Source organism: Porites lutea, chromosome 9 (assembly GCF_958299795.1).
Source record: "Porites lutea chromosome 9, jaPorLute2.1, whole genome shotgun sequence".
Lineage (NCBI taxonomy): Eukaryota > Metazoa > Cnidaria > Anthozoa > Scleractinia > Poritidae > Porites > Porites lutea.
Genome location: NC_133209.1, coordinates 29,720,642 through 29,747,610, shown reverse-complemented (window position 1 = coordinate 29,747,610; position 26,969 = coordinate 29,720,642). Strand labels below are relative to the sequence as shown.

The 26,969-nt window shown below is 37.0% G+C and overlaps 3 protein-coding genes and 1 long non-coding RNA gene across 4 annotated transcripts; 2 read left to right on the top strand and 2 right to left on the bottom strand.

Moving 5' to 3' along the window:
• Positions 1-477: 477 nt before the first annotated feature.
• LOC140947248 (uncharacterized) lies at positions 478-5,183 on the bottom strand. Its single transcript, XR_012166942.1, has 3 exons — positions 5,005-5,183; positions 1,092-1,148; positions 478-866 (listed from the first exon to the last, which is right to left on the bottom strand). It is a non-coding gene; the product is annotated as an uncharacterized lncRNA (long non-coding RNA).
• Positions 5,184-5,273: 90 nt separating this feature from the next.
• Positions 5,274-14,004, top strand: LOC140947246 (peptidyl-prolyl cis-trans isomerase D-like). Its single transcript, XM_073396303.1, has 10 exons — positions 5,274-5,434; positions 6,983-7,123; positions 8,161-8,267; positions 9,504-9,692; positions 10,187-10,312; positions 11,523-11,629; positions 11,857-11,985; positions 12,235-12,292; positions 13,258-13,344; positions 13,856-14,004. Exons 1-10 carry the CDS (start codon positions 5,377-5,379, stop codon positions 13,985-13,987), a joined length of 1,134 nt encoding a protein of 377 aa, XP_073252404.1. The 5' UTR covers positions 5,274-5,376; the 3' UTR covers positions 13,988-14,004.
• A 962-nt stretch (positions 14,005-14,966) lies between these two features.
• LOC140947245 (mitochondrial ribonuclease P catalytic subunit-like) lies at positions 14,967-16,821 on the bottom strand. The gene has a single exon (XM_073396302.1). It carries the CDS (start codon positions 16,738-16,740, stop codon positions 15,145-15,147), a length of 1,596 nt encoding a protein of 531 aa, XP_073252403.1. The 5' UTR covers positions 16,741-16,821; the 3' UTR covers positions 14,967-15,144.
• Positions 16,822-16,976: 155 nt separating this feature from the next.
• Positions 16,977-26,153, top strand: LOC140947579 (exosome complex component RRP45-like). Its single transcript, XM_073396719.1, has 15 exons — positions 16,977-17,085; positions 17,177-17,271; positions 17,489-17,608; positions 18,097-18,199; positions 18,292-18,389; positions 19,188-19,227; positions 20,097-20,179; positions 21,065-21,197; positions 21,582-21,670; positions 21,869-21,981; positions 22,957-22,999; positions 23,116-23,137; positions 23,833-24,004; positions 24,846-24,936; positions 25,898-26,153. Exons 1-15 carry the CDS (start codon positions 17,014-17,016, stop codon positions 26,052-26,054), a joined length of 1,431 nt encoding a protein of 476 aa, XP_073252820.1. The 5' UTR covers positions 16,977-17,013; the 3' UTR covers positions 26,055-26,153.
• The last annotated feature ends 816 nt before the right edge of the window (positions 26,154-26,969 follow it).

The window sequence follows — 26,969 nt, the reverse complement described above, 5'->3', positions numbered from 1 at the left end:
GGGCAAAGGCAAACTAGCTCTTTTTAGCACGAAAGACAACGTTTTACTAATCCCAAACCCCTCCTACTCCTCCGCAATTGATTTATTTTCCCTTTTTGATTTTACATTTTTGTGATCATTTGATTAATTCTCATAGATGTTGCACTTGACAATCTATGGATATCGTTAGAAGAAAATTGATGTTGGTCACTATTGGGACTTAAAGGGTTAAGGGGTCAAATAAAACCCAAGCCACCTAGTTTGGTCTTCTTTTATTTACGGCATCCTGTCCCTTTCATTTTTGAATCCCCCCAGGCATAATTGGGACTGTCTCGGAGGATTGTGTCTCATAGAGAGTTAAGGAAGAGGACTGAAGAGCAAGGAAGGTTTCCATCTTAAAAGAGTGTCCTTCAGTGATTTGGTTACAATTTACTAATACTGAGTCCCAGTTCAAAACCCATTAAGTCCTTACTATATTAAAAGATACCAGAACTCTCATGAAACCAGACATCAACGCGTTTAATCCCCAATGTACAAATAAACATTCTCCAAAAAGATCTCTATACATTTCCTTGAAGAATAATTTCAATGAGAGAGTTGTTAAAGGATCAAATCTGATGATGATTGATGTTGGTCACCCTGGAGACTTCAGGGTTAAGGGACAAAGTGGAAAACAAGAGGGACTTTTTTCTTGAGTAAAAAAAGAAACATTGAACAGGCTGAAAGTTTTGTTGTAGAAGTCCACATATTTCCCATTTTCATTCATTTCATATTATTCTGTGTTCCTCTTGACACCTTTCTTTCAACAGCTTTTGAGTTGACTGGAGTCTTTCCAGCTCTTGGCTTGTATTACTTTCTGGAAAATGGATCTGACCAGACCTTCATATCTGAAATTCAATCAGCAAAATAAGTTACCGAATAAACCTGAAACTTATCAATACTATGATGGACAAGGTGGGAAAGACTCTGTGCAGTACACACACTTTTTTTTCCTTTTTTGGACAACACTATAAACTTAGCAGTGTCAAACGCGGTATTTAAAGTTTGGTTCAGTTTTATGGTATAGACACTAAGAACCCTACGAATGTCCCATTGAAATCTAAGATACTCACTTCCTGGCTGTATATCTTCCTGTTTAATATCTTTCCTTGTTTCCTTCTGAATTTCCTCTGCAAAAGATTTAAATTCAAGTTTAGCTCTTCTTTAACTCAAACATTATTTAGTAGTCAACTAGAAGTAAAGGTTTCAATGCCTGTGTAGTGCAGGATTAGCAGATGACAGCTGCAAGAAAATTGGGATCAAGGCAATTAGGAAATTACTATATATTTTGAGCATCAGACATTCTGAAAGTCTGGAATACCAGCCAGAAGTCACTCTAGCCGGTATATATATACTGCGCATATGGTTACGTTCACTATGTCAGGCTAACAACACCAGAACGCCCTGTTTGAGGTTTGAGATAGAATGCCAGATTTGGGCAATCTAAAGTTTGCCTTTGGGTAAGAATTATTTGGCAGATTCGAAGACTGGGTTTAATTATTGGCCTAAAACTACTGGGGAAGCTTTTTTGCTATTTATTCAGTGTTTTCAAAGATGGCAAAATCCAGTTAATGGCCTGTAACTCCATTTTTGGAACTCAACAGGTTGAACCAGCTGGTTGGACTTAAAGATGGCAAGACTTACGTAAGCTATGTAAGATTTATTTAATTTCTTGTCCACGTGAATCATCATCAAGTTAACTAAGATCTTATATAAGATGGTTTTAACTTGTTGTAACTTTTTGGGCTGATAATAATACGACAGATCGCTGATCACTATATTATTACTAGATTGTTATTGACAAATAACAAATTAAAATATCAAGACCGTGTGGTTTTTGTGCATTGGGCTGATTATACAACAATAATATTGTTTTCTAGCCCTACACTGCATGTTAAAGATGTTTTGAGCAACTGACTTTAAAAATGAATAGCATGTTAATTCTCAATGAAATTGCAAATTAAAAGGGTGGCTAAACTTGACTATTCTTGGTTTGCAACCACATGATAAGGCAGCCATGTTAGGGTCAATACAATAGAATTTTTTCTCTTATTTCCTAAAAGCATCCTTATCATTAGATCAGGATGATTGATAAATCTTTCGCATTATTTTGGTGCATTTGCCTGTCTGAAGGGCAGATGTCTTGCCCTCTGCTTGTAACCTTCTTAAGGGTATCACTGTTTTGCCATTTTTTCTGTAAACATTTCACCTTACTGATAACACTAGAGATGTAAAATAAACAATGAAATATTGCCTTTTCCGCATATTTATGTACTTAAAAACTCCTGTAGAAAACGCAGGAAATGGCAATTTCTGAGCCCCTAAATTTGAGATTTTTCTGGGGGGAACATGCCCCCACACCCTCCTAGTTAGCAGTACCATTGGGGGTTTACCTCATTATAGGAAATTAATGATGCACTATATTAACATGATTTTAAAAAAATTGCATAAATTTAATGCTTCTTAATTTATGTCAATGATAACTCAAATCACATTATTTTAAATCACTGTAGTTTTACAGCACCTATATTTCAATAACAAAACCTCATCTGTTCATAGTTCCTCTATCTAGCCTCTGAGTCACTATCTGACAGTTCTTCTTTAAGAATTGAGTTCAAAATGTCTTTTGACTGGTCTTTACATTGATCCACTTCCCCGAAGGGATAGCTAAGTTCTTCAGTCTTTCTTCTTCATGGAAATGCTGCTGTTTTTTCCTTTAGATATGGACGTTGAGAAGTTTGTATTGCAGCAAATTCACATAAAATAAAGTTAAGTGCACATTGTTTTCGAAAATTTCACGTTAATTTGATAAGTATGTAAACCTGACTTTTGGAAAAAATTCACATTAATTTTGTGTAATGCAAATTATCTTTGCATTGTCAACGTGCATCGATAATTTCCTATAATAAGGTAACCTTTCCTTCCATGCCTATTCCTTCAAAACCTTACACTATGCCCCTGGGTTTAGGAAGCCAAATAAACTCTGCACATGGACATGCATCACACTTTTTGTTAACTTCTTTGCTGTCCCTGAACAACTACGAAATGAAATGCCCAAATTGTAATTTTATTTGAGAACGGGAACAGCAAGGAGATAAATTTTACCATCTTGCAAAAAAGTTCTGAAAGGATCTGAAGTCTAATTTCAGGGACATTTACGTTGTTGTTGTATGATCGTAAAGTCTCTATTGATAAGGTTAAAACCCCACACCCACCCTCCCTCCCCCGCCGCCCCCAGCAAAAAGAATCAACAATGCCCTGATTAGCTGCGTAGCTGGCGGTATGTGTACTAGGCAACACCGCAGCAAAACGTCTACGCATGCGCCAGATTGAGCATTTCCGGTCTCTTTTTCAGTCACACTTTCCAGTCAAAGTCTCCCGCGCGCTTCATTTGGTGTGCAGCTTGTGGTTCAGTTGTTCTGCTTTATGCTGCTCGTGTTTTTGACTATTTTGTAGTTATTGAAATTGCTTTTATGGATAACCAGGCACAGATCACTGAAACAATTAGTCGATTAGATTCAGAAAAGGTAAGATGATAATAACTCAGTGTGTAATTTTGGCTAGAGCGTCAGATAAACTGATTTTCATTCACGAAAATAAAGTTTTTGACTGTTATTTTTCACTTAACCTGGCTGAAACTAAGACATAAAATTAAAACGTTATCATTGCAAGCTTGTGTACTGTAGTTCTAATTTTTAGTTCTTCAGTTTCTCAGTCTACATGTGTTAAAGCCGATTCAAAATTTATTTGGAAAACGACAACACACAATCGCTTTGTAGTTTTGTTTACCAGTGGGTTTTACCGTGTTTTAAAACGAAACTCTTCTGGGTTGATTGCCATGAAACATAAGCTTAATTATACTGTTGAGCCGGTTGGCAGCAAGTTGACAACTCTATTTATTTATTTTTCCATTCTCAGAATCAGAGAGCGAAAGCTGGTTCAGTGGCTTTTAGAAGTCGAACTTTTCATGCCATGTATTTAGCAGCTAGAAGTTTCGTGTTTGTATGAGATGCAGCCGAGCCGCACAGTCTGAAATTCTTGAAGTCTTCAACAAAAGAACAACCATGTAAAAGAATTAAATAGGCATTTTCTTGAATGAAAGTCATTTATAGGCATGTTTAGTTTCCCGAAGACTGCAGTCACCAAAGTCAAAGTTGTTATTAAATCCCGCCCATCTTTTGTTTTGAGTTCTTGTTTTCTCTGATAATAAAACAAATTATTGAACGGACTAAAATTTTATTTCCTGGTTTTAGTGTTTTTTATGATAATGATGACGTCTTTATTTTGGTTTCTTTCATAAGTATTGTTATTCTTTTCTTAGTTGTCGCCTTCTCCGAAATTAACTTATGCCAAACCAGTAGCATGCAAGAAAGCCAGTAAAAACAAATTTGTCTTGTCGAGCGCTCGCGACCTGCAAACTTCAAACATCATTTTCACCGTTGGTGCAAACAGATAAGCATGTGGTGCAAAAGTTTGAGAATAGAAAAATATATAAGCTTTCGAATGAAGTGATTTTTTTGGCCCACTTTTTTGTCTGTTTCGCCCTTTTTGCTTTTAAACTTGACGCGACGGCAAAGTTATGCTTACACTATTGGTTTATATACTAGACCGGAAATAAAAAGCTGACCGGATATTAAATTTTGTGCTCATGCGCATTGCGTTTTGCCGCGGTGTTGTACTAGGCTAAGTACTAGGCAGGGCGGATAAATGCCCTGGTACTAGGCTCCCAGATCCCCGCCAAGCGAAACCCTGTCAGAGGGCCTCAGTATATCGAAGGACCAATATGCTGCTGGGTTCCCCTTCCTATCAAATATTTTTTTCAGTCAACCGCTAGAAAGGTACCAAAGGCTCATGAGCTATGGCTCTTTGAAGAAAGATGGAAAGTTTTAAGCTCGGTAGCGAATGTGAAAGCTGGATTAAATAATCGACTTCCGGAGCAAAGAAGCTAAGCTTACGTTACCAGTACTATAAAATACCGTGACTTACTGTAGACTTCTGGGTGTAGTTTTGGAAACACAACAACGGGATATAATGCTGCAAGGGTAAAAGCTGTAAATCCTGCGATAAAAATCCCCGTTTTTACTTTGTTAGACATCTCGATTCCTTGATTTTTACGTGCTGTCTACTCGCAGTGTTCTCCCCTTCCTACATGCGCCATTATTATTGCCAGCAATCCAAATGGTCAGCGTTTTCCATAAAATACCACGTGGTAAGACTTGAACCAATCAAATAACCGAGTTTGGATGGTGGGAAAGCGAAAGAGTGGGAAATTGGGAAACGCTCGCGTGAGAGATCGACCATTTTCACTTTCTCATAAGATTTAGGTTACACAAATTTTTATCAGTTTCCCCCCATAAAATGTCCGAAAAACGCAACCCGAAGTGTTTCTTTGACATTTCTATCGGAGGTGAGAAAGGTAGGTTGATGAATTTTTTTCCCTTCTATGTAGCGTGAGGAAAATGTCTTACCACAAGATTACAAGCAATACAAGCGCTTATAAAAGCTGGTTTGGTCGATGTTTTGTGACTATGCCTGTACAAGCTAACAGAAGTCTTTATTTTCATTTAGTTAGTCCCGCTTTGGAGTAGCTACCCAAATAAGTTTTAGTCGGATATAGACTCGATATTTGTGTGCCTCAAGTCAATATTTAACATATTTCTTGGGGTCAATTGTCCTTCAGTCAGTGGCCATGTGCACATGGCCACTAGTTCATCAGTGTTTACTGTCATGTGTTACCCTCGTTAAATAAAGTTGCTACCTACCTGCCTACCTACCTACTGTGAAAAGCTGGTTTCCAGTGATGAGGGCTGTTGATAGGGCGCCTATATATGACCTAATAAAATTCAAATAAGAGTTTTTAGTGTTCAGAGCTGTAGGCACAATCAGAATCTTAATCCAAATGATCAAAATGTTTCGGACCCATTTAACTGCTTAAATGATTGTTGGAGATATGAGCATGAGCAGAAGGATTAACTAATCATAATACTTATTTCCAATCTTTGTGATTGCTTTAGTCCCACTGCTTTTGCATGGAACTCTGGCAACTGTTAACCCACTCGCAAGAGGGATGAATACCATGTTGGAAAGCTGTTTTCACTACATTATAATGTTTCTGATAAAAACTCTGACCCCGACTCCTTAATCAACTAGTGAAAACCACACAAAATACCTTTTTTAATTAGATAATTGATCTTGTTATCCATTCGAAATCAGTTAATTATGTTAGTGATTATTTTACATCCCAGTACATGTATGCTATTTTTCTTATTAAGCTAATTATCAATATTGGCTCATGAAGTGTCAGCGTGCATATGTCAAGATTTCAAGCACGCGGAAAGTTTGGAGAGCCTGAAAGAGGCGTAAGAGTTGCCAAGGTGCAGTTGAGACGATCTTCTTGTGCTGCTCATGTATGACACTGTCTTCTTTCCCTTCCGCCCCACACCCGCCTCCCTCTCCCCTTTTCCCAATGACTCTGTTTGCTGGGTGTCTGGCTGCCTTTGCTGGGGACGCATGGCTAGGTTGTGATAGTACATGTATGAGTGCTTCTCAGTCAGGCTTGCCAGCCTCCAGTGGAAGTTCTTGGACATCCCAGGCATTTAACCGCTATTAAGTGATGCAGTTGTTACAGTTAGAATCTCAGTAAATGAATGTGAAATACCATAATAAAAAGAAGACACTGACTGGCAGTCTTGTGGAAGCTTTTTTTTCCCTCTGTCTATTTTTTTAGAGGATAGTCTGAATGTAAATAAGGGCATGTTAAGTACCTCATTTATGTATCATTAGTTGACCCTTAATATTTTCCAAAAACATGAATCCAAAATTTTATGGAAAATTATAGTCAAACTATCCTCAAAGAAGAACAAATTTTTGTAACAATTTTATTCATGCATACGTCGATTATTATTATGGTTATGATTATGATGATGATGATGATGATGATGATGATTATATTATTATTTTACAGTGGGAAGGGTACTTTTTGAGTTATTCGCTGACAAGTGCCCAAAGACTGTAGAAAATTTCCGATCTCTGTGTGTTGGAGAAAAGGGTAATGGCAAAGCAACCGGGAAGCCACTTCACTACAAAGGCTCAACCTTTCATAGAAGTAAGTTAGAGGAGGAAGTAGGATAACAAAGGGAGAAATCAAAGGAGACATAGAAATTCACTTAACATTTGCATTTCTTTGCTCAACAGACCAGTCTGGCCAATCCGTGGAATAGGATCTGCATGCAGCATATACATGTTATATTTACAGAATTTGTTAAAAACTTTTTCACTTTGAACAATCATTTTTTTCAAAAGTAGGTTGAGTTTGATTGTCCAAGTGAACGCAGTCCTGAATAGGACTGTTGTTGTTGACAGTGACTGACGTTTCGACAACCTGTGCAGTAGTCATCTTCAGAGTCAAGTTGTTGAAACGTCAGTCACTGTCAACAACAACAGTCTCATTCAGGACTACGTTCACCCGGACAATCAAACTCAACCTACTTTTGAAATGACTCCTGGGTTCAAACCTTTCACAATCATTTTTTTGTTATTAGACTTTCAGATTTCTTGGTCCCCAGTGAAAGAATGAATGAAGCTTTATTTAATCTCGGGTTTGATGAGGTTGGCTAGACCTCTAGCAAAAATATGCTAATAAGCCGAGGGAAAAGAAAAGCAAAGAAAACAAAACAAATAAATAAAATAACAGAGAAAGAAAGGGAAAATCTAAAAACTTATTTACAGTATAAAGTCAATGGTTTCTTAGTCCCCAGATTGTTTTTTGTTAGTACATTGCAAGTGACAATCACAAATTTACAGTGCACCTTGTGAATTGTCAAGTTAGATATTTGAGAAATTCATATAAGGCTGACATAAACCATGTATTTTAGATGGCCTGACTGAGAAGTTTTCAGGGGTCAAGAATAGCAACCAGATTGCTTTTCATTTTTTCATTCTTTTTCATGGTTGAAGGCAAGCATTGCACATGAGTAAATAATGCATGCTATGCATGCCTTTCCACTTTTCAGTTCAACCACTGACAACAATCAGGGGAAAACAGGTCTTTGAAAGTCCTTGAAATATTGGATGCAAAAAGTGTAGAAACCCTGTGTTTTTAATTAACTGACAGACTTACATACTTGTTGGTTGTCATTGTAGTTATCAAGGGCTTTATGGCACAAGGTGGGGATTTTACCAACCATGATGGCACAGGAGGAGAGTCAATTTATGGAGAAAAGTTTGATGATGAGAATTTTGAATTATTGGTAAGTTATCAGATTTTTAGGATTTTAACAAAAGACAGATGATATGAATTCACAAGTTGTAGGAGAAAAGCAGTTGAAAAAAGAATCTGAAAAATTCAGGCTTGATTGAAGAGCTTTTGATGACCAGGCACAACCAAGGCTGTGCTCTAGTAGTACCTGGTGACCCCTGGCCCCTAACTTTTGCTCCTTGGTGACTAGAAAATGTTAGATTTTTCATAGAAATCATCTGCTGGGCACCCTGGATTTTACATCATTTTGTTCTGAGCACTAGGCTGACTTCAATGTTTCTTAGAGCACATCCTCGACAATGCCTTTTTCATTGAGCTAACCAAGGTACCTTGTATTTAATGCAAGCAGGCCAACTGAACAGGGTTTGTACAGGTCACTGACAACCAGGAAAGTCATGGAATTTAAGAATTTCATTTTTCAGGCCTGGAAAGTCATGGAATTTAATTGTTGGTCCTGGAAAGTCATGGAAATTTAGGTTATGTTAAATTATTAACATAAGGTTATATTAAATAAATTAGATACTGCAGATGTCAAAGCAAGGATAATTTTAGATAAAGATAGTAATTAGACAACCTGAATGGCATGCATTTTGGTGGCCACAAGAGTTTGTGACTGTTGAACTGTTTAAGGTCAAAAACTGTGCTAAAAGTGACAGCTAAACACTAGGTCATGGAAAACTTGAAAAAGTCATGGAAATATTCATGGAAAGTCATGGAATTTGAAGAGGTCTAAAGAGTGCAAACCCTACTGAAGGGCTCCATGCAGAAACATCCCCAAAAAAAGAAAATGAGGAAGCCAGGGGAAGTTTTTGCTTGGATCCCTCAGTACCTCTGGTTGGCTTGAAGTTTCCTTTAATTTACTTAACTTATTTTCTGTAGTTTAAGCCCATAATTCATGAAAAACTTCTTAGCAATTTAGTAATGAATGAGGCTGAGTTCCAGCTGTAGTTCTTACTCTTGAAACGAGTGAAATGTCTGCCATTTTTTTCTTTTTTCACAACCAAAACAACTCAATCTCGTCCCCAGGTCTTCTCGGTAACGGTGTCTTAATCTGTAGTGAGCTGCATTTTTGACGTCACTTTCTCCTTTAACACAAAATTCTTCCAAATTTGGTCATCAGTAACTGGTTATGGTGCATTATGTGTGTGCTTTTAGCCAATCAGAATTGGGGAAATATTTTGAATGAATAATAATGTTAATTAAGAATTTTCTTGTCTTTTATTTGCAGCATGATAAACGTGGAATGCTCTCCATGGCTAATTCTGGTCCTAACACAAATGGATCACAGTTTTTTATCACCTTTAAACCAACTAGCCATTTGGATGGCAAGCATGTAGTCTTTGGCAAAGTTGTGAAAGGAATGAATGTTGTTAAGGAATTGGAGGACACACCGGTTGATGGTAGTACACCAGAGAAGGTTTGTTTTTATTGATCTGAAAAGTACTGTATCATTGAAATGAAATTAACACCTATTAGTCACTCAAAAAGACATTAGAGAACTCAATGTAATAACAAAACTGGTGGCAAAAACATCTCTTGACAAGTGAATTCACACTGTTTCAAAATTCATTGCTGTTATTCTATATTGTATAATAATTACACAATATAGAATAACAGCAATGAATAATTGTAATTATTATTTGTTTTGGCATATCATTGAATTCTAACAGGTTGTATCTGAGTCTGAATAATGAATATTTAGAAAATCATTCTCTTGGGTTTACATACCTCAACAAAACTTGTAGTTAGGCAATCTCATGTGACTTAAAGTCTTCAACTGTGGCCAAAAAAGCACATGTAACATTGTTGTTTTGCTAAATTAACCCTATTATTGCTTTTTTGCTGTTCTTGTTGCCGTCATTGACGTCATTTCCTAAGCTCCCTATTGATTCTTTTTTCTTGAACATATAGCCATGTGTTATTGAGGACTGTGGGGAATTACAGCCAGGTGAAGATGATGGTATTTCTAGAGTTGATGATGGAACAGGTGACCTTCTGCCAGCGTGGCCCTCTGATTCTGATTTAGACTTTCATAAGGTAAATGCAGGTATAGAACTTAACCAAAATTGAGAAACTGTAGTTTCTCACACACCAAATGCCATTATTTTTTCTGCCACGTGACAATACAACAGCACTTTATGCCAAATATGTTGTCTGTCACTTGACAATGCAACCACTTTATTCACTGAAATAAATGTCAACCATCACGACATTGAACAATGGGCAAAAGAAAAACTCTCCTGAACCTAATACACTACCTTCAAACCAACACTTTTTATAGACTTGCAAAGGGGGGGGGAGGGTGGAAAAAGCTTTTGCACTGTATTCAAGAAACAGAAACTAAATTTCGTGACAAGTGTGAAAAATGATACCTAATTTTCTTTGTGCCTAGCTGGTCCCATTCAGTGTGAGAGAACTTTATTTCTTGCTTCTCTTGCAAGTTCTGCCTGTAAGAAAAACATTTCATGGTACATTGATATCTAGCTAAGAAGTTTTTCATGCCAAGCATATTCTTTTAATATCAAATTCATGTGCAGTTCAATATGTGTGGGGGAAAGTTTGGCAGCACATATAGCATGATAAGAGCCTCAAGCAAGCAACTCTATCTTCATGAATGTTCTCCAACACAGTCACAGCTAGAAGGAGGAATCTGTTATTCTTCAATAACATACAGTTTGAGACAAAAAATCTTTATTTTTCAACAATAAAAATTCTTCATTACAGAACAGCACAGAAAAACAAAACCTGTTATAGGATTGCTCGTTACAATCACCCCACATGGTGTTTAGTCTGAAAAAAAAGAAAACTGAGAAAATTTTTTTAATTCTTTATTAGCAAGCAATGAAAAAAGACACTGGGTGTTTTTAAGCCTACATGTTGAAATACTGTAAGGTCATGAAAAGCCCGGAGTATAGAATAGATTCTCAGTGATGTTCATGTTGTGCTTGGCAGAATCCAGGAAACTTGTCATTGCAGTTTTCTCTTTAGTTAGCAATGACAACATTACCTGTTGTCTAACATTGAATTTCTTCTCAAAGGAGTTCATAGTCACAAGACTTCTTAGAAGGACCTAGCAGTCAGACACTTTAATAAATGATGTAATATGTACTAATTGTCTTGTCTTTGCTGTTGTGTAATTTGTCTCTTAGCAAAGGAATTTTTTTAAATTTCAGCGAATGCAATTGATGGGTGGCTTCTCTTAGTAATAAAACTATTCTTTTGTTATTTTTTTGTGACAATCATTTAGGTGGATGAAATACTAGTAGAGGCAGAAAAGATAAAATGTATTGGAAATGAGCAATTCAAGGCTCAAAAATATGAAAAAGCCAAAAATAAATACACTAAAACACTCCGGTGAGTAATAACACTTAATTTGCTTCTCAGTCAAAGAGCAAAATAATAATAATATTATTTATTAATAGATTTAAATATTTTATTTTGCTGGTATGGTAGTTATAATATTGTTATAATAATTATGCAACAAATATTTTGGTGTTGTCCAGTCTACCTTTTTTATTGTGTAGTAATAATATTAATTTTAACTATTTTAAAACTGAAAAAATGGTAATATTTCTTTCCAGCTACCTTAAACATTTAGACTCAGAAAATGAAACAGATTCCAGTGATAGTGAAGATGACACAAAAGATAAGAAACTAGCTGAAGGTGAAGAAAAAGTAAAGGCATTGTCCTTGAGTTGTTACCTAAACAGGTATGTGGGTAAAGTATGTAAACCATTCAGTTATGTACAGTATTCTTCCTGGCCCATTTTCTGTGCTTTTTGTAATGAGATGAGTGGTAAGCATCATTCTCTAGGTATAAGGGCTGCAACAATTCCCACACCTTTGCCTATCAACAAGTTAAAGCCAGTAAAAACATTCATCATTACTTTTGAAATTCATAATTTTGTTTCATGCAGTCAATATAATTAATATTATGTTGGTCCACCTTTTATTTGCAGAGCTGCTTGCAGATTAAAATTAGGTGACTATTCTGGAGCAGCTGCAGATTGTAATGAGGTACAATATTAACTGTAACAAAACTGCAGTCATGGCAGCCAAATTAATGCATTCACATTGGAGTTACATTATATAGCACTGTACATGTATGGTCATTCAGTTCCAACGGCCCATATGTAGGAAAATAATTTATGCTTCGTTTGGTTTGGAACAGTAATTTGAGGCCCAAATCAGATGCTGAGCTTTTCATGAGCTGCACCTAATTCTAATTAAGGCCAACCCAAATTATTTAGACTGGCTGAATTGATTCAGACACCGATCCTAATTGCAGCTGAACTAAGATCAAAAGGCAAAAAATGCTCATTTCGGTCAAACTGCTTACAAAATACATTATAATAATTTATGCATTAGGTTTGGTACATGAAAAGTTCTGCATCTGAATCAAAGCCATTCCAAAGGCGAGATTCTCAGCTGAGCCGTTCCAAATTGAGACAGCATTCCTAATTGATTCAGACACCAAACTTTTCATGTATTTTAATAATTCAATGTATTAGGTTCGGCTGTCTGGAACAGACTGACATGTTTACACAATTTCTTTTGTAAGTGCTTCATGGGTAAAACAATAAAGAAATACATTTTTTTACAAGATGAATGTGGTACTTCCTGAATACAAGCTTCATGGGAGTTGGCAAGTTCATAATCAGAAACTGCTGTTCGGGAACTGAATCTAGAAACTTTGAAAATCTTTTCAATTTCACTTTTATGGAAGGTGGCTTGATTACAAAAAAAACAATAATTACGCAGAAAAAAACTTAAACGTACGTAGCTACATGTAAAGAAGGGTGGGTTGGATCACAAATCATAGTTGTTCACGTTATCTGAAACATTCTAAACTATATATGATGCTGATGTTCTATCAATGGGGACACAACCTAAAAACTCCTGAAAAGTCAAATGCTTAATAAAAGCTGTTAGCTAACACTTTAAGTGAGGTTGATGATGAGTGTTCTTAAATTTGATAACAGGTGTTGGATCTGGATCCAAACAATGTAAAAGCTCTTTACAGAAGAGGACAGTCTAACACAAACATGAAAGATTTTGAACAAGCAATGGTATGTAGTCCTGGGGAGGGTACTCTAGGAATTTTTGGGTGGTGATCTGCTGCTGAGACCCGGGAACCTTTAGCCTATACCAGAGCTCGTTCAAGTGAATTTTGCTACCCTTTACCAGTCTAAACTACCAAAATCCCCCCCTATCCTAGAGTAGCTGTTTTCCGGAAACTACTGAGGTGACAAACACAGTCCAGCCGAAACAAAACCGATTTGATTTTTCCATATTTTTGAGTGGCAATTCCCTGTTTCCCTAGTCTAGACTAAAATCTTCAACCAGCTGATCAGTTTCCTGGAAAATGATACCCTATTCTAGACCTAAACTCTCTGATTTATATACCCTGTCCCAGAGTACACAGAAAACCATGCCCTTCACAGCGGCACATACCTATGTCACCCATAACGGCAGTACCCCCCCCCCCCCTTCCCCCAGGTATGTAGTATCTAATAAACAGGAAATTGTTTTTTGTATGTTTTTAAATTAGTTTACAAATATTTTTTCATTTCAACTCAGGTTGACCTTCAAGTGGCTGAAAAGCTGGCACCGAATGATAAAAGTATCAAAAATGAGGTTGCAAGACTTAAGAAGCTGATGGAGGAGAAACGCCAGAAAGACAAACAGATTTATTCAAAATTGTTTTCATGACAACTTTTCCTTGTTCAGTTTTGGACAAAAAAAATGAAACCCTTAGTGCTACGTTGTAATATGCAAATGAAAGTGAATAACGTTGCGACTTCAACACTTTTTCATTTGTGCACCTCTTTCTTTTGTTAACTGTGACAATCACCAGTGTGTTAAGATAATAATTTCTTTGAATGCAATATTGTTTCAAAAATGTTTAATTTTCCAGGCAGTACACTTTTACATCTAATGCAGGTCATAAGATTCATTATTAAGGCAATAATAATAATTTTTAATAAAAAAAGAAGACATTGTCTTATATGGAGCCCTTGCATTGTTGTCTCTTGCCTTTTCACCTCTCTGTGTCCCCTCTCCAGCAGCCTGAGTACTGTTGGTTGCATCTTGCGGTTTGATCACCCCATGAAAATATGAACAGAAAAATTATTTGTGATGCGTGACACTTAAGTTTTAAATTATTATTGTGGAAACAATATCAAATGTGCCATAAATGGTTTATGGAAGAGAAAGGCCAAAGACAAACAATTTTATTCAAAATTGTTTTCATGACAAAGTGTTACCTGTTGCTTTTTTTTTCTTCAAAAGCCCTACTATAAGTTACAACTTGCATTGAATTACTGGAAAACATGTATTCCAATGAGGAAGGAAAAAAGGAAAAGGAAGGAGGGATGAACTCTAAGGTGTTTAACCCAGCTTCACTCCACAATGATTTACAAATGTAGAACAATATTCAATTCCCGCATTTTTTCAAGGTTGTCAAAATTACAATACATGTACATAGAAACCTTGACAAACACAGGAACCAAACTTTTTCCATGAGGCAATGTTAATGTACAGTACCAATGCCAACATAGGAGGGTTCTGAAACTTTACATTCTGTGACTGAATGTTTTGGCTCCAGACAAGATTAAATAAGATTAAATTTGTCAACTGTCAGAAAATTTTGCTCGGCAACTAAGCCATGAAAAGAAGGCTCCAGTTTATTTTCTGGACTTTTCTCAGGTCTGGAAACTGGTTTATAAATTTAAAGACTTTTTCAAAAATAGAAGACACTGTATGTACCCTGGAATTATTCACTGTTGTTTAATTACATAATGTTATTTTCAGTATGCTCACGGGAAAGAAATCATGGGCCTAGTAGTCACTGATAAGTACCAGAATTCCTAGTCACTGTCATATTCAAATTCCTTTTTCAATCCTGCTCTTGTCACACATCTCCATGTATCATCTTTAGCAGGGAAGTGCCAAGAATTACCAGCACGTTGAACCACTGGGTCAAAGTTTTGCTGGAAAAATTTGAGTTTGCCATTGACACTAGTTGAAAAGGACACACAATTCAACCTTGTCCACCTCAAAAATGTCCACCACAAGTTGATTGGTAATAAAAGCCGATGATCCCTGAGTCTGTCATTGGTTACTATTTGAACCTGTTGCATCCCACTGAATGCTGCAGCATACAAAAGATATAAGTCGTCATTGTTAAACTTGTTTGTATACACAGAGCAAATGTTCTCCAGATTATTAATTAAGCTTTGAGCGTGATTCCAAACTAGAGCATTGTGACGAATAATTAGCAGTACTTTCTTCTTCTGACTAGCAAAGTTGCGTGCAGTCTCTTTGATCCTATCTGTTGAGAATACCATATTCTTTCTGTTCGCCATTGATCCGTGAAGTCCAACGTTAAGACCATCAATAATGACATCAAATGGCCCTTGCTGTTTAACAAACTGTTTAAAGTCATCCAGCTCTTGGCACATTCTCTTATCCAGCTTTTTACCATGGAGTATAGTTACATTTTGTTCAAGACAACTTGACAGCTTGATAATTTCACATTCAAGCTGAGAAATCTCACTGGGGGCTATGCCACATGTCAGGTGATTTCCACAGTTTGAACACATTCCTATCTCAGAAACCTTACTGTTCTTCCATGTCCAGGAATAATATGGGTCATGTCTGAACCAGTGACGGATTACCTGGAGTAATTGACCTGGAAGTTTTACTCCTGCATGTTGAAGATAACTAAAAACTTTCAGCGACATTCCCTTATACACCTTGTGTCTTTTGGCAGCTTCTTCATCATCACATTTCCTGTTTGAAACAACACCTTCACCTTCTTTAGGCAAGGGTTGTGGTATGTTCATAGGGTTGAGCAGCGACGCAATCATTTCCTTATCTACCGTTAAACATCTGTCACCTCTGCTAGCACGACAGTGAGCCTGTTGTTGACATTTTTCGTCAAAAAGCTGAAAGGCTTTTTTGGTCAAACCATTATGAGCCAAGGTTTTAATCACATAATCATAGTGACGTGTATGGTGGATCATGTTGTCATTTGTGATTTCATGTAACATTTCAATAGCCTTATCAAACTGATGCCGATTGCAGTAGGACTTGATCACAGTTGTTTTAGCTCCTTCCCCAATGTAAGTGACATTCTTCTGCATATCTTTATATAATCGATCGACAGCTTTGTGTTCACCATGTTCAGAAAACATGTGCAACAAAGAACTAGCCCCTTCTACTGACCATGCAAGCTTAACACCAGAGTCTTTTCTGCTCTCTTCGAACAGCTGTAGCGCAGCTTGGATATCACCTTCCTTTATGTATGTTTTCATCTTTGTTTCAAGAAGCGAGCTTTGGTCATTTTCTGCTCTTTCACCGGAAAAACTTGCATTCGAGGAACATACAGAGAACGTTTTGAAAAGAACACACGTGCTTGAATGTGGTTTCAGAATCAAACTAAGTTTCCTCAATGTCATCATACCTGCTTTACCCAGGTGAAGGATGCAACAATTCTCAACTTTCTCAGCCTTGAAATTACCGAAAGAACTATTTTGTCCTTTGAAGATCGGACTGGACGAAATTTCTTACATCGGTGAAACTTTTTTTTATGTTTTAGGAACATCGGTGAAACAGCGAAGAACTGGTCAGCGTCCACTTGACTACACGTGGTAGGTAATTCATGTATGGCGAAATTTTTACCAGGCTTTCCTCGGGCGTCAGGAACGCCTGACCAAAAGGAGACGTTTGAGAGCATGAAGTCTGCGAATGTTCCCCTATCCTCGTGTGAAAAAGAATTTCTCCTTCAAGGAATAAGATCAAGAAAGGTAAGAACAGAGATTATTACCTGACGTGCTTGACTTAATGATGGTTTGGTTGTCTCAAAGTTTCAACGTCATCATTTTGTGCTTTGAATAGCGTTTAGATGGACGAGAAACATACGACTACAGAAAAATCCGAATTTCTTTTGGTGTGGACCGCGGGCACTGTGAGGTGCAACTGGGACGAACAAGGTACAATACAATCAATTAATGTATGTAGTTCACTGAAATTTATAGGGTCTTGTTTTATAATATGAGCTAGGTTTTCCTGCAGTTGGCGCAAAGCACAACGTAATGTTGATCAAATGGCAGGGAGTCCAATTCCAACCAATTGGTCGTCAATTTGAAGTCCCAGTGTGCAAAGAAGTCAGTCTGTTTCTTTAATTAAATATTATTTTGCATTATGTAGAGTCCTAGGACAAGTATCATGCGAGGTTACTCAGCCAAAGCCTAACAGACCCACTGAAGGACAGCTGTTTATTAATTTAGAACTTTCACCCATGGCATCACCAGCATTTGAAGCGGGAAGGTTGGTTCTAATTACTGTAATTACAATAAGATGCCAATTAGATTACTGAACTCTGATCTGAGACATTACTAGCAATTTGATTTTAACTTTCCCAATCCATTCATCATTAAATAGTTGAACTCCCTTTTGATCTAACTATAAATTGGTAAATTGTGAAATCACTAAAAATTATGACATGTGAACTGCAGAGTTAACTTACCCTTACACCCATAAAAAAGAAATAATTTTATTGCAGAAAGACAGCCACTGCGTGGCCACATAGGTCAACAGCTCCAATAAATTTCAGGCAAGATGACTCGTGGGCAACTTCATTTGATATTAATAAAATTTATTATTAAAATGGCAAATAGCTTAATTAACAAAGAATTATTGTATCAAATGCAGTGGTCCCAAATGTACATTAAAATACGATAATGTTGATATTCCCGTAATTAATTAAGACATGCTGTTGTACATGTAAATAATCCTGTGTTCCTTTTATCTTTCAGAACAACAGAATTTAATGTCGAACTGAACAGATTTATGGAGAGATTTTATGTTGAATCACGAGCTGTAGATGTAGAGTCTTTATGTATTGTTGCTGGTGAAAAGGTTTGTTAAAGACGTCATTTAATATTGTGCTTTTTAACCCTTTATTCAAAAATTTTATCCTTAAAAATATGTTGGTTTTTTTTTTGCCTTAGGTCTGGTCAGTAAAGGTTGATTTACATGTATTGGACAATGATGGAAATATCACAGACTGTGCAAGTATTGCTGCAATCACAGCACTGGCTCACTTTAGGTTGGTTAATATTCTTGATGTTTGCATTTGTTTGCATAAGGGGTAAAATCAAGTGTATACTGTGTTTACTTGAATAAGCAGACTTGCCACAAGTCAACGAGTGCAAGGGGGGTGCTTGCAAAGGAAGCAAAACCGAGCAATGAAGTCATGAGACAAGACTGATGTAAGTTGCGAGTCGACTTGTTCCGTCTGCAGAAGATTAAATTGAAATTGCATAATGTTGGCACAAAAATAATGGTTCATGAAATAAGCAGTTCTCATATGACTCTGAACTCTGAGATAGATGAGGATGACCTGACCTCTAAGAAAACCTTTTCCCGGGTCAGTCTTTCTTGTGTCATGATTTTTACTTAAAGTTACTGTGGTTTGGTCTTAATTTACAGAAAGAGGAGAAGTTTGGCAGAAAATTTTTTCAAACAAAATTTTTTGTCACCCTTGTCACTCAAGGTTTGCTGTATTCTTTTCTCTCCCATTCTTTTGCATACAACAAATTCACTATCATATTATCATTTGGTAGACATCAATATTATTTTAGTCACTATAATTCAACAGCAAAAATAGAGCAGCTCTTTCTTCTTGGTCAATCAATATAGAGTGTTTGCAACCAACTGTATGCAAACAAACAGCAAGTGATATCAGGTTCCAAATAAATGCCATGTCTGAAATGGAGATTTCTAATTAATGTGATACACCTTGTGAGGGTGCGAAGCATTAATATGCCCCTTAAAAAATTTATTTTAAAAAAAGTGTTGAGAATGATTATGCTCAATGCTCAAGCTTGACTTTGCTTTTTTGAAGGCGACCAGATGTTTCTGTCATTGGTGAAGAAGTGACCATTGTAAGTGTTTATTTAGAGAAAGAAAACTGAGCAATTAAAATAATATTATAAAACTCACATTTAACTACAGTAGTGTAAGAAAGAAACTGATTTTCTGTCCACAAGGTATGAAACTGGGTAAACATATTACGTAGCATGTCCAGCCCTGTGTCTTGATAAGTTGTTTATGTACAAATTAGTACAATAATTCTTCTATCAGTCAGATTTTTTAATCTTGAAAAAACTTAGCCTTCTTTTACAAGTAAGTTTACCCGTTGTGGTAATATCTGAGCTTTTTAGAGTCTTCATATCATGGTGTTAACAGTGGTGACCATGTACATGTTGTGGTTTAATTTTATCCTTGGTTTAAATTTTATTTTCTCTTGTTTCAAACCCATTATCATTTCATTATCATACATTATCATAGACAAAAACAAAACGAAATACAATTTATTTAACCACAACATATGAAACATCATGGCTTAATTCACCAAATGCAATCAGATCAATATAAACCAGTGTCATCAACTGAGTTTGCCAATGTATTACTCACTTTGACAGTGAACTAAAGATGACTATCGCACAGATTGTCAAAGTAGCTGCAGTCACTTGCAATGACAGTGACCTATTTAGGACTACACTCACTCAGAAGATCATATTCCTGCACCTAAGTCATAACATTGCCTTCTCAGCTGTTCCATAAACCATGTACTATACATCTATTCTTCATGGTAACTGTGGTTGCAAAAAATTAATAATGACAACTCCAATAACTGTTACAGAGCTCCTTTCTCAATTTTTAAATTTTTATGATAATCATGTCTTTTCCTTCATTTTTATTTTGAACAACAACAAGCATTAAATAGTTCTTTATTCTGGTACCACTGCAGCACTCACCAGAAGATCGTGACCCAGTCCCATTGAGTGTTCTTCACATGCCTGTTTGTATATCCTTTGGCTTTTTTGATGAAGGGTGAGGTCAATATTCCTTATTTACTCAGTACTGTTTACATGCACTTCAAATGATAATTTGTTTAAAAAAATGTTTCCAAAGTTAAGTGACCATTTAGTAATTTTGAGAAAATCAGCTTTTTCTTCTCTGGTTCCTTTTATCCTTTGTTTTCACCTGAAAATTCATAAGCTGGCTAAGAACTAAAGTAAAGCCTTCTTGCTTAGTTATTAAGAAGGTTTTTGCGGTGAAAAATCAAACACTTTAAGAATATTAAGGAATGACTCACTTTGGGCAAAATGTTGGCTTAGGGGAGGAGTTGGTGGGCAGTTACCCAGAAACATATAAATACATGATCCACTGGTTTAATATGAAACAAAACTACTGGCGTGGGAAGAAAAACACCCTTGCTAACGTGGTGTCACTTTATTGCAAAAATAATAAATACACTTTTTGAGCTTACCTAATTCAATCATCATTTGGAGGCAGTTTGATGAATGTGCACTGATTCAGGTCATCACACAGCAATAACTAAAAAATAGTTATTGCCAATCTACAATGCCACTCCAATATTAGAAATGAATGTTTAAGTTATAACAACATGGTCAAAGGAAAAGTCTCGAGTGACGGTGAAAATCTATGGGTGGGTGAGAATCTACACACTCAGAATCTTTGCCCCCTGCAAAACCGATTTTGAGAAAAAAACTGACTGTTTTGCAGTCTAGTCAAGAAGTCATGACTCACCCACTGTCGGCTTAAATTTATTTTGCTTTTAAGAAAGTAAAACTTGCAATTGTGACTGATCTATTTGCAATCCTGCCACAGTCTTAATTCCATTATTGGTCTCAGTGAAAAAAAAAAACATGTCTAAATCCCAGGAATATTTTCTTTTATTTCCAAAAAATTTAGCCAGCTGTTACTTGTAGATCCAACAGAAAAAGAAGAAGCAGTCATGAATGGAAGGATGATTATGGCAATGAACATCCATCGTGAGATCTGTGGTGCAGTGATGGGTGGTGGAGTATCATTGGAGGCAGACCAGGTACAAATAACAAGTGATTTGATGATAAGGATCAAATAATAATATTTTATATTATTTTTTATTATGTTAATAATAATTAATATTAATTAACTGAAAAATTTATCAAAGACTGAAAAAAATCTGCAAACTGCCAGTGATTGATTTTTTATATGTCAGTAGCACCATTTTAGCAAAATGGATGGCAGAGGTCATTTTATCTAAGATTACTTTCATTTAATGATTTGATTTGCCAGCTTTGAAGTTAAATATGCCTTGAAAGGAGTGCTTCTCTTACTTTGCACTCTGCTCTAACATTAATTAAATGTCCCTTGTATTAAGGGGTGCCTGTGGAAAGGTAGAGGTGGCTGTGTTTCAGGCCAATAATTAGACTGCTTTTCCATGCAGATCCTCAGATGTTCCAAGATCGCATCTGTCAAGGTTGCTGAAATTGTTGCTCTCATACAAGAAGCATTAGCTGAGGACTCCAGACAAAGGTACAATTTATAATACATGTTTTAAAAAGCCTTCTCTCAGGGAAACAGGATTGACGTCACCAATACTGCGGAGCCAGGTCACAAACTTTTACTGGAAAATTCAGTAATCAATGTTAATAAAGTGCTTTGATAAGGAGATCTTGAACTGAACAATGGCTTATTGACATTAACAAAAAGTTTTCTTTTTTGGAAAAAAAGAGCTGCTGGCAAGACAGGACTAGTAGAATCTGATACAAGACCATCAATAATCACTGTCACGTCAGCTGATGAGTCAGATGTCGACATCACAGAGGCAGTAGAAAAAACAGCAGGTACTAATGATAATGCTTAAGAAAATTAATTATTTTTGTATTAGAAATACTGTTTTAAAGGGATTGCTACTATACTGATATGCAAGTGTTTTAGTATCCAAGTCCTCAGCATTAATAGATAGGTCTTTACTAGGTTCACAATGTAAAGAGAAACTTACTGCATGCCTCCATGAATCCCACTGATGAGCAGTGGATCAGGCACCTGTCTCTGAATCCCAGTAGCTGGAGAAGTCACCCTCACTTTGCAACACCACTGCTCATTTCTTCACAAAGTGTCATCTGAGCAATGAGCACAGAAATTTCATACTGATGTCATCATAGCAGCATCTCTGAAGTGGAGGTAACTGCTGGTTTCGGTCTGATATGGGATGCAATCCTTTCTAAATATTATTTTAATCCAGCAGTTACATTCGCATTTTTATTTGACTGATAGAAGAACCTCACTGTGGAGATACACTGTACATGTCTCCTAGCTGTATTAAGTAGCATACCATGGTGAATCTTGGAGAGGACCCCTTAGGAACTGTGACCCCACCCCCAATCTGTTATTTTGAACTGCAATACTTTGTTTCCATCAGAGAAGAGGTCACCCTCTAACCTCTAGGTCTTGATCCACCATTGGCATATTAGCCAGTTCTTTTTTTTAACAAAAGTGTCACTAAGAGATACATTAATTACAGCGGTCACCATCATGAAAGTAACCTCTCCCTTGGAATCATTTTAGACTCGCTCCAACTCTCTGTCAGTTTGTCAATTGATGAATGTCCAAATCCTTCACACTGCAAACTACGCCTGCTTCTTTGTAACATTTATAAAATAAGTTCATTTGCTAAGCCCATGCACAGCCACGGTCTCTTCCCTCAACAAAACTGGGGAGAGATTTTGTTGGTGGGGAGGGGGCACCTGTACACAGGCTAAATTTGCTTTGATATCACACATTTAATACTTAGTGCAAATAATAACTCTTTATTGTAGACTTTCCAAATGACCCATCACCATCTGTGACAGCTGAAGAAATGTATCCTTTGTGTCTTCTTTTAGTTCAATATCATGGTTCAGTTGCGAATTTCCCTTGTAAGTATTCATGTATACTGAAATTAGCCGTTCACATCCTTAACAAAATTCTTCTCTTAGCCCTTGGAATGCAGAGCTTAAGGTACGTGCAGATCATTCGTGGCACTTACGTAAATCACTCCACTGCATGTGTAATTTTGCGGGATGTTGAGGGTGTGTGGAAGGTTCCTACCCACAAAAAAAGTTTTCCACTGTTGACATTATTATGTTGATTGTGCAACAGAAGATAAAGTACATTGTAGAATTGGCCTGTATGGAAGGTGTTTTTAGTGAAAGCTAAAGAGGAAAGTAAGGCACCCTTCACTTACTCATCTGCCTGCATTTCCACTTCTCCTCAGATATGTGCTATTCAGTCTAATTTAGAGTACCAGCCTGTATTAGAACAATAAATCGTATTAAAGTGTATTTCCACTAGCATTTTGATGACAAATGTGCTCATGCACAAACAAATGCTAAATGTTGTATTTACTTAACGGTGGCTGCCAAAAATTAATATCCATTGCCACGCACCAGGGCCCAGTTGTTCGAAGACCGGAGTTTCCTTTTCTTTTGTTCAACAGCATTTTCTCAGATAATTTTCTCTGTTATTTTTAGAGCTTCCAACAGTCAACTTGTAGACAAAAAGAATTAAAACTGAAATGCGTTTTAAGCTTTCAAATCTGAATTCAAATCTCGCACTTACCCTGGGTTATCTTAACCCAGATTTGAACAACTCGGCCCAGAACAAGATATAAAGCCCGTCATCATGAATGACCACTAACTATTGCTGCTTTTTAGGGACCTGGGACAGCACAGATTGGAGAGGGAGGGGATAATTCTTGGATTGTCATCGATGACGATGATGATGATGACAGCATGGAAGAAAACGATGACATTGAAATAACAGAAGTACAGAACAGCAATAATAAGGCTATTATTGAAAGTTCGAAACAGACAAATGGAAGCAAAGGTAAGCAGATATTCACGGGGAAGTTTATTATTATTATTTTTTTATGTCTTCTTCACGATGGCTTGCTGTTATGAGACTATAGTTGAGATACAACCTAGCTTCGGAAGGCTTAAATCTGGGCGCCGCTAAAAGATGCACCACAGGTGAGATTGGAGTGGACGATTCTTCATATAGCACCCCTAGGGATATCCTCTTTTATTAAAAACTGAATCATTGGAGAATGCAATTTTAGAGCCCTGATTAGCTTAGCCATCATAGTATATGAGCCGTTATTATACCATGTTCTCCAATATAATATGGTAACTCTACGCGTCTGCTCAAACTTAAAAACAAGCTGAAAATCGGTTGTTTTTACAAATAAAGTTGGGACGAATTCCCGATATTTTGTGGACATTTTTAATGAAATAATTATTCCACTCGTGCTTGTTGGATATGAGATGATTATAGCCAACTCGACGCTACGCGCGTCGTTGCCTATCCTACCATCTCATATCCAACGTGCACTCGTGGAATAATTGTTAAATATAATATCAGACACGTGGATCTGTTCTGTTACAAAGAGCTGTTGAACGGAAGGTCTGGATCGATGGTGAATACGGATTCTGAGTGAGACCAGGGGGAGTGAATCTCAAGCCGGCGCTTTGCGCCCAGGCTTGGCGCCAGCGAAATAAGGTTCCCACCGTGTCTCGAGGCACAAGTGGGGAGAATCGCGGGCGGATCGAGACACCCACTCTCCTTTCGCGCCTGGAAAAACCGATTTTGATTTGAAAAAACCGCACTGACAACTTTTTCTTTGTATACGACCTCCCCATTTTTTAATGGATTGTTTCTTTGTTTTTAGTGGTGCAGTGCACTGTGGAAAGTGACAGTAGCGAAGAAGACGAAGTAGTGATTTTAACAGCTGAAAAAAGCAGCGCCGGATTTCAAACTAGGTAAGAAAGCTGTTGGCCGGAGTATTTTACGACCAACAACCGTTCAGTGTTTTTAAGGATGGACTCGTGTTCGCTCGAGTGAGTAAATGAGCCACTCTATCCGAACTTCACCTTTGAAACTGGTTGTAACTAGAATGGATTCTCCTAAATTGGGTTGTCCCCATCCCTAAGAAAGTAAGAAAATTAAATAAAAGGGAGAAGCGAATAGTGGATATATTTTGTAGGTAAAATCCTTCTTCTATTGAAACCAGTATTGAACCAAGTTTGATTCAGAATTTAAGGAGACAAAGAAAATTCTGGTTTAACCGGAGAACGGATTATACCAGCAGCATATACGCCTTGAAAACGCATTCGCCTTAAAATGTACATGCTTTTCTCCTTCATCGTTATTCTGGAGCTAACTACCCAAACCAGTTATTTCAAACCCAGCGTTGCTCATTGCATCATTTGACTGCGTAACAGTTTTTAAAACAGCGCTTATCCCCAGTCCCTGTTCAACTCTGTTCTGGCACAACTGGCGCTCTCAGTGTTCTCCGTAAATTAGCACCCGATTACAGTCAAACCCCGTGAATACAGGCATGGAGGGGGCCATGGAAAGTGTCCGTATTAAACGGGTTGAATTTAGAGAAAATGTAAGAGCTTTCTTTCCCCAGGGACAAGTAGAATTGTCCGTAATAACGAGGTGTCCATATTAACCGGGTGTCCCCAAGGCGGGGTATCTCTGTGTGTGTTTTAAACCCCAAAGGGGTTTGCAAGCCATCAAAAAGTTAACATTCAACAATAGTACATGATGGATTGATTCTGATTCACTTAATTATCACAACTCCCATGTAGAATTTTTAATTGAGTGATTGATAAACTGATTGATTCACTGATTGTTTGATTGATTGATCGATCGATCGATTGATTGATTGATTGATTGATTCATTGATTGACTGACTGATGTGACTACTCTTTTAAGCTCTAAGCTTACAGATTCCCAAGGCGCCATGGATCTCAGCGTTGCACTCAAGACCGGCAAAGAGTCTCAAGAAAGCAGTAACAAGAACGTTGACGGCAAAAAGAAGAACAGAAGAAAAAACAAGCCTAAAAAGAGAACTTCTTCGCACACTTCGTAGAATTTAAATATTTTGTAAATAAATTTACCGTGACAAAATTCTTAGACTTGTAATTACACCAGTCTTTTAATAAAGAAAATTCCCTTGATTTTTTGAAAAGTGTTTCTTTTTACTGACGGCGACATTCGCGGACAATAGTGCTGGTACTTTTTTTACTCTTTACCCTGACTCTCACTGCAATTCATAGATAAGTGAAAGTTGTGGAAGAGTCTTTAAATGGGGGTTAATTGCAACTGAATAAATATATCTTCCCTTAACTGCAAGATTATTTTTCACATCAAGGAAAAATCTTCTGGCGCAACATTTTGACGAAAAAAATTCATGCCACTCGAAATCCCCCATAACTATTATAACTATTATAATGGTCCTCCATGGTTCCTTGAAACATTAAGATGACAGGATATTTAAAAAAACGGTGAGATCGACCCTCTATTTACCGTTTTATGACATCATTCATTGGTTTTAACTATTGTATGATCGTGTGGAGCGCGCAAAAAAGTTTTTTTGCTCTTACATAATTTCAGCGCTTTTGCACTGTACGACTCTCTCTAGCATCAGAGTATTCTCGACCCTTGAGTAGGTTAAAGTCAGAGAAAAATTGAGCGGAGCTACTCTAAGCAGATCTAGTCAATTTACATGACTGATTATATGACGCTGCGATGGGAAAGGTGTATTATCTGGATTTATCGACTGAGAGTTAACCTATTTAAATCATGACATTCCTGCGATATGGAGCGAGGACGGCGCTCACTGCTGCCCAGAGTGAAACGTCTGACACACGTATGTTTGAAATGCGACTTTACACAACTGGAAGAAAACTTGAAATATCAACCAGCCCGTAAAGGGGAAAAAAGCGATTATGTAGCTGACTCTGCTGGACAGGAGAAACGTCCTCAAAATTCAATCAGTAATTTT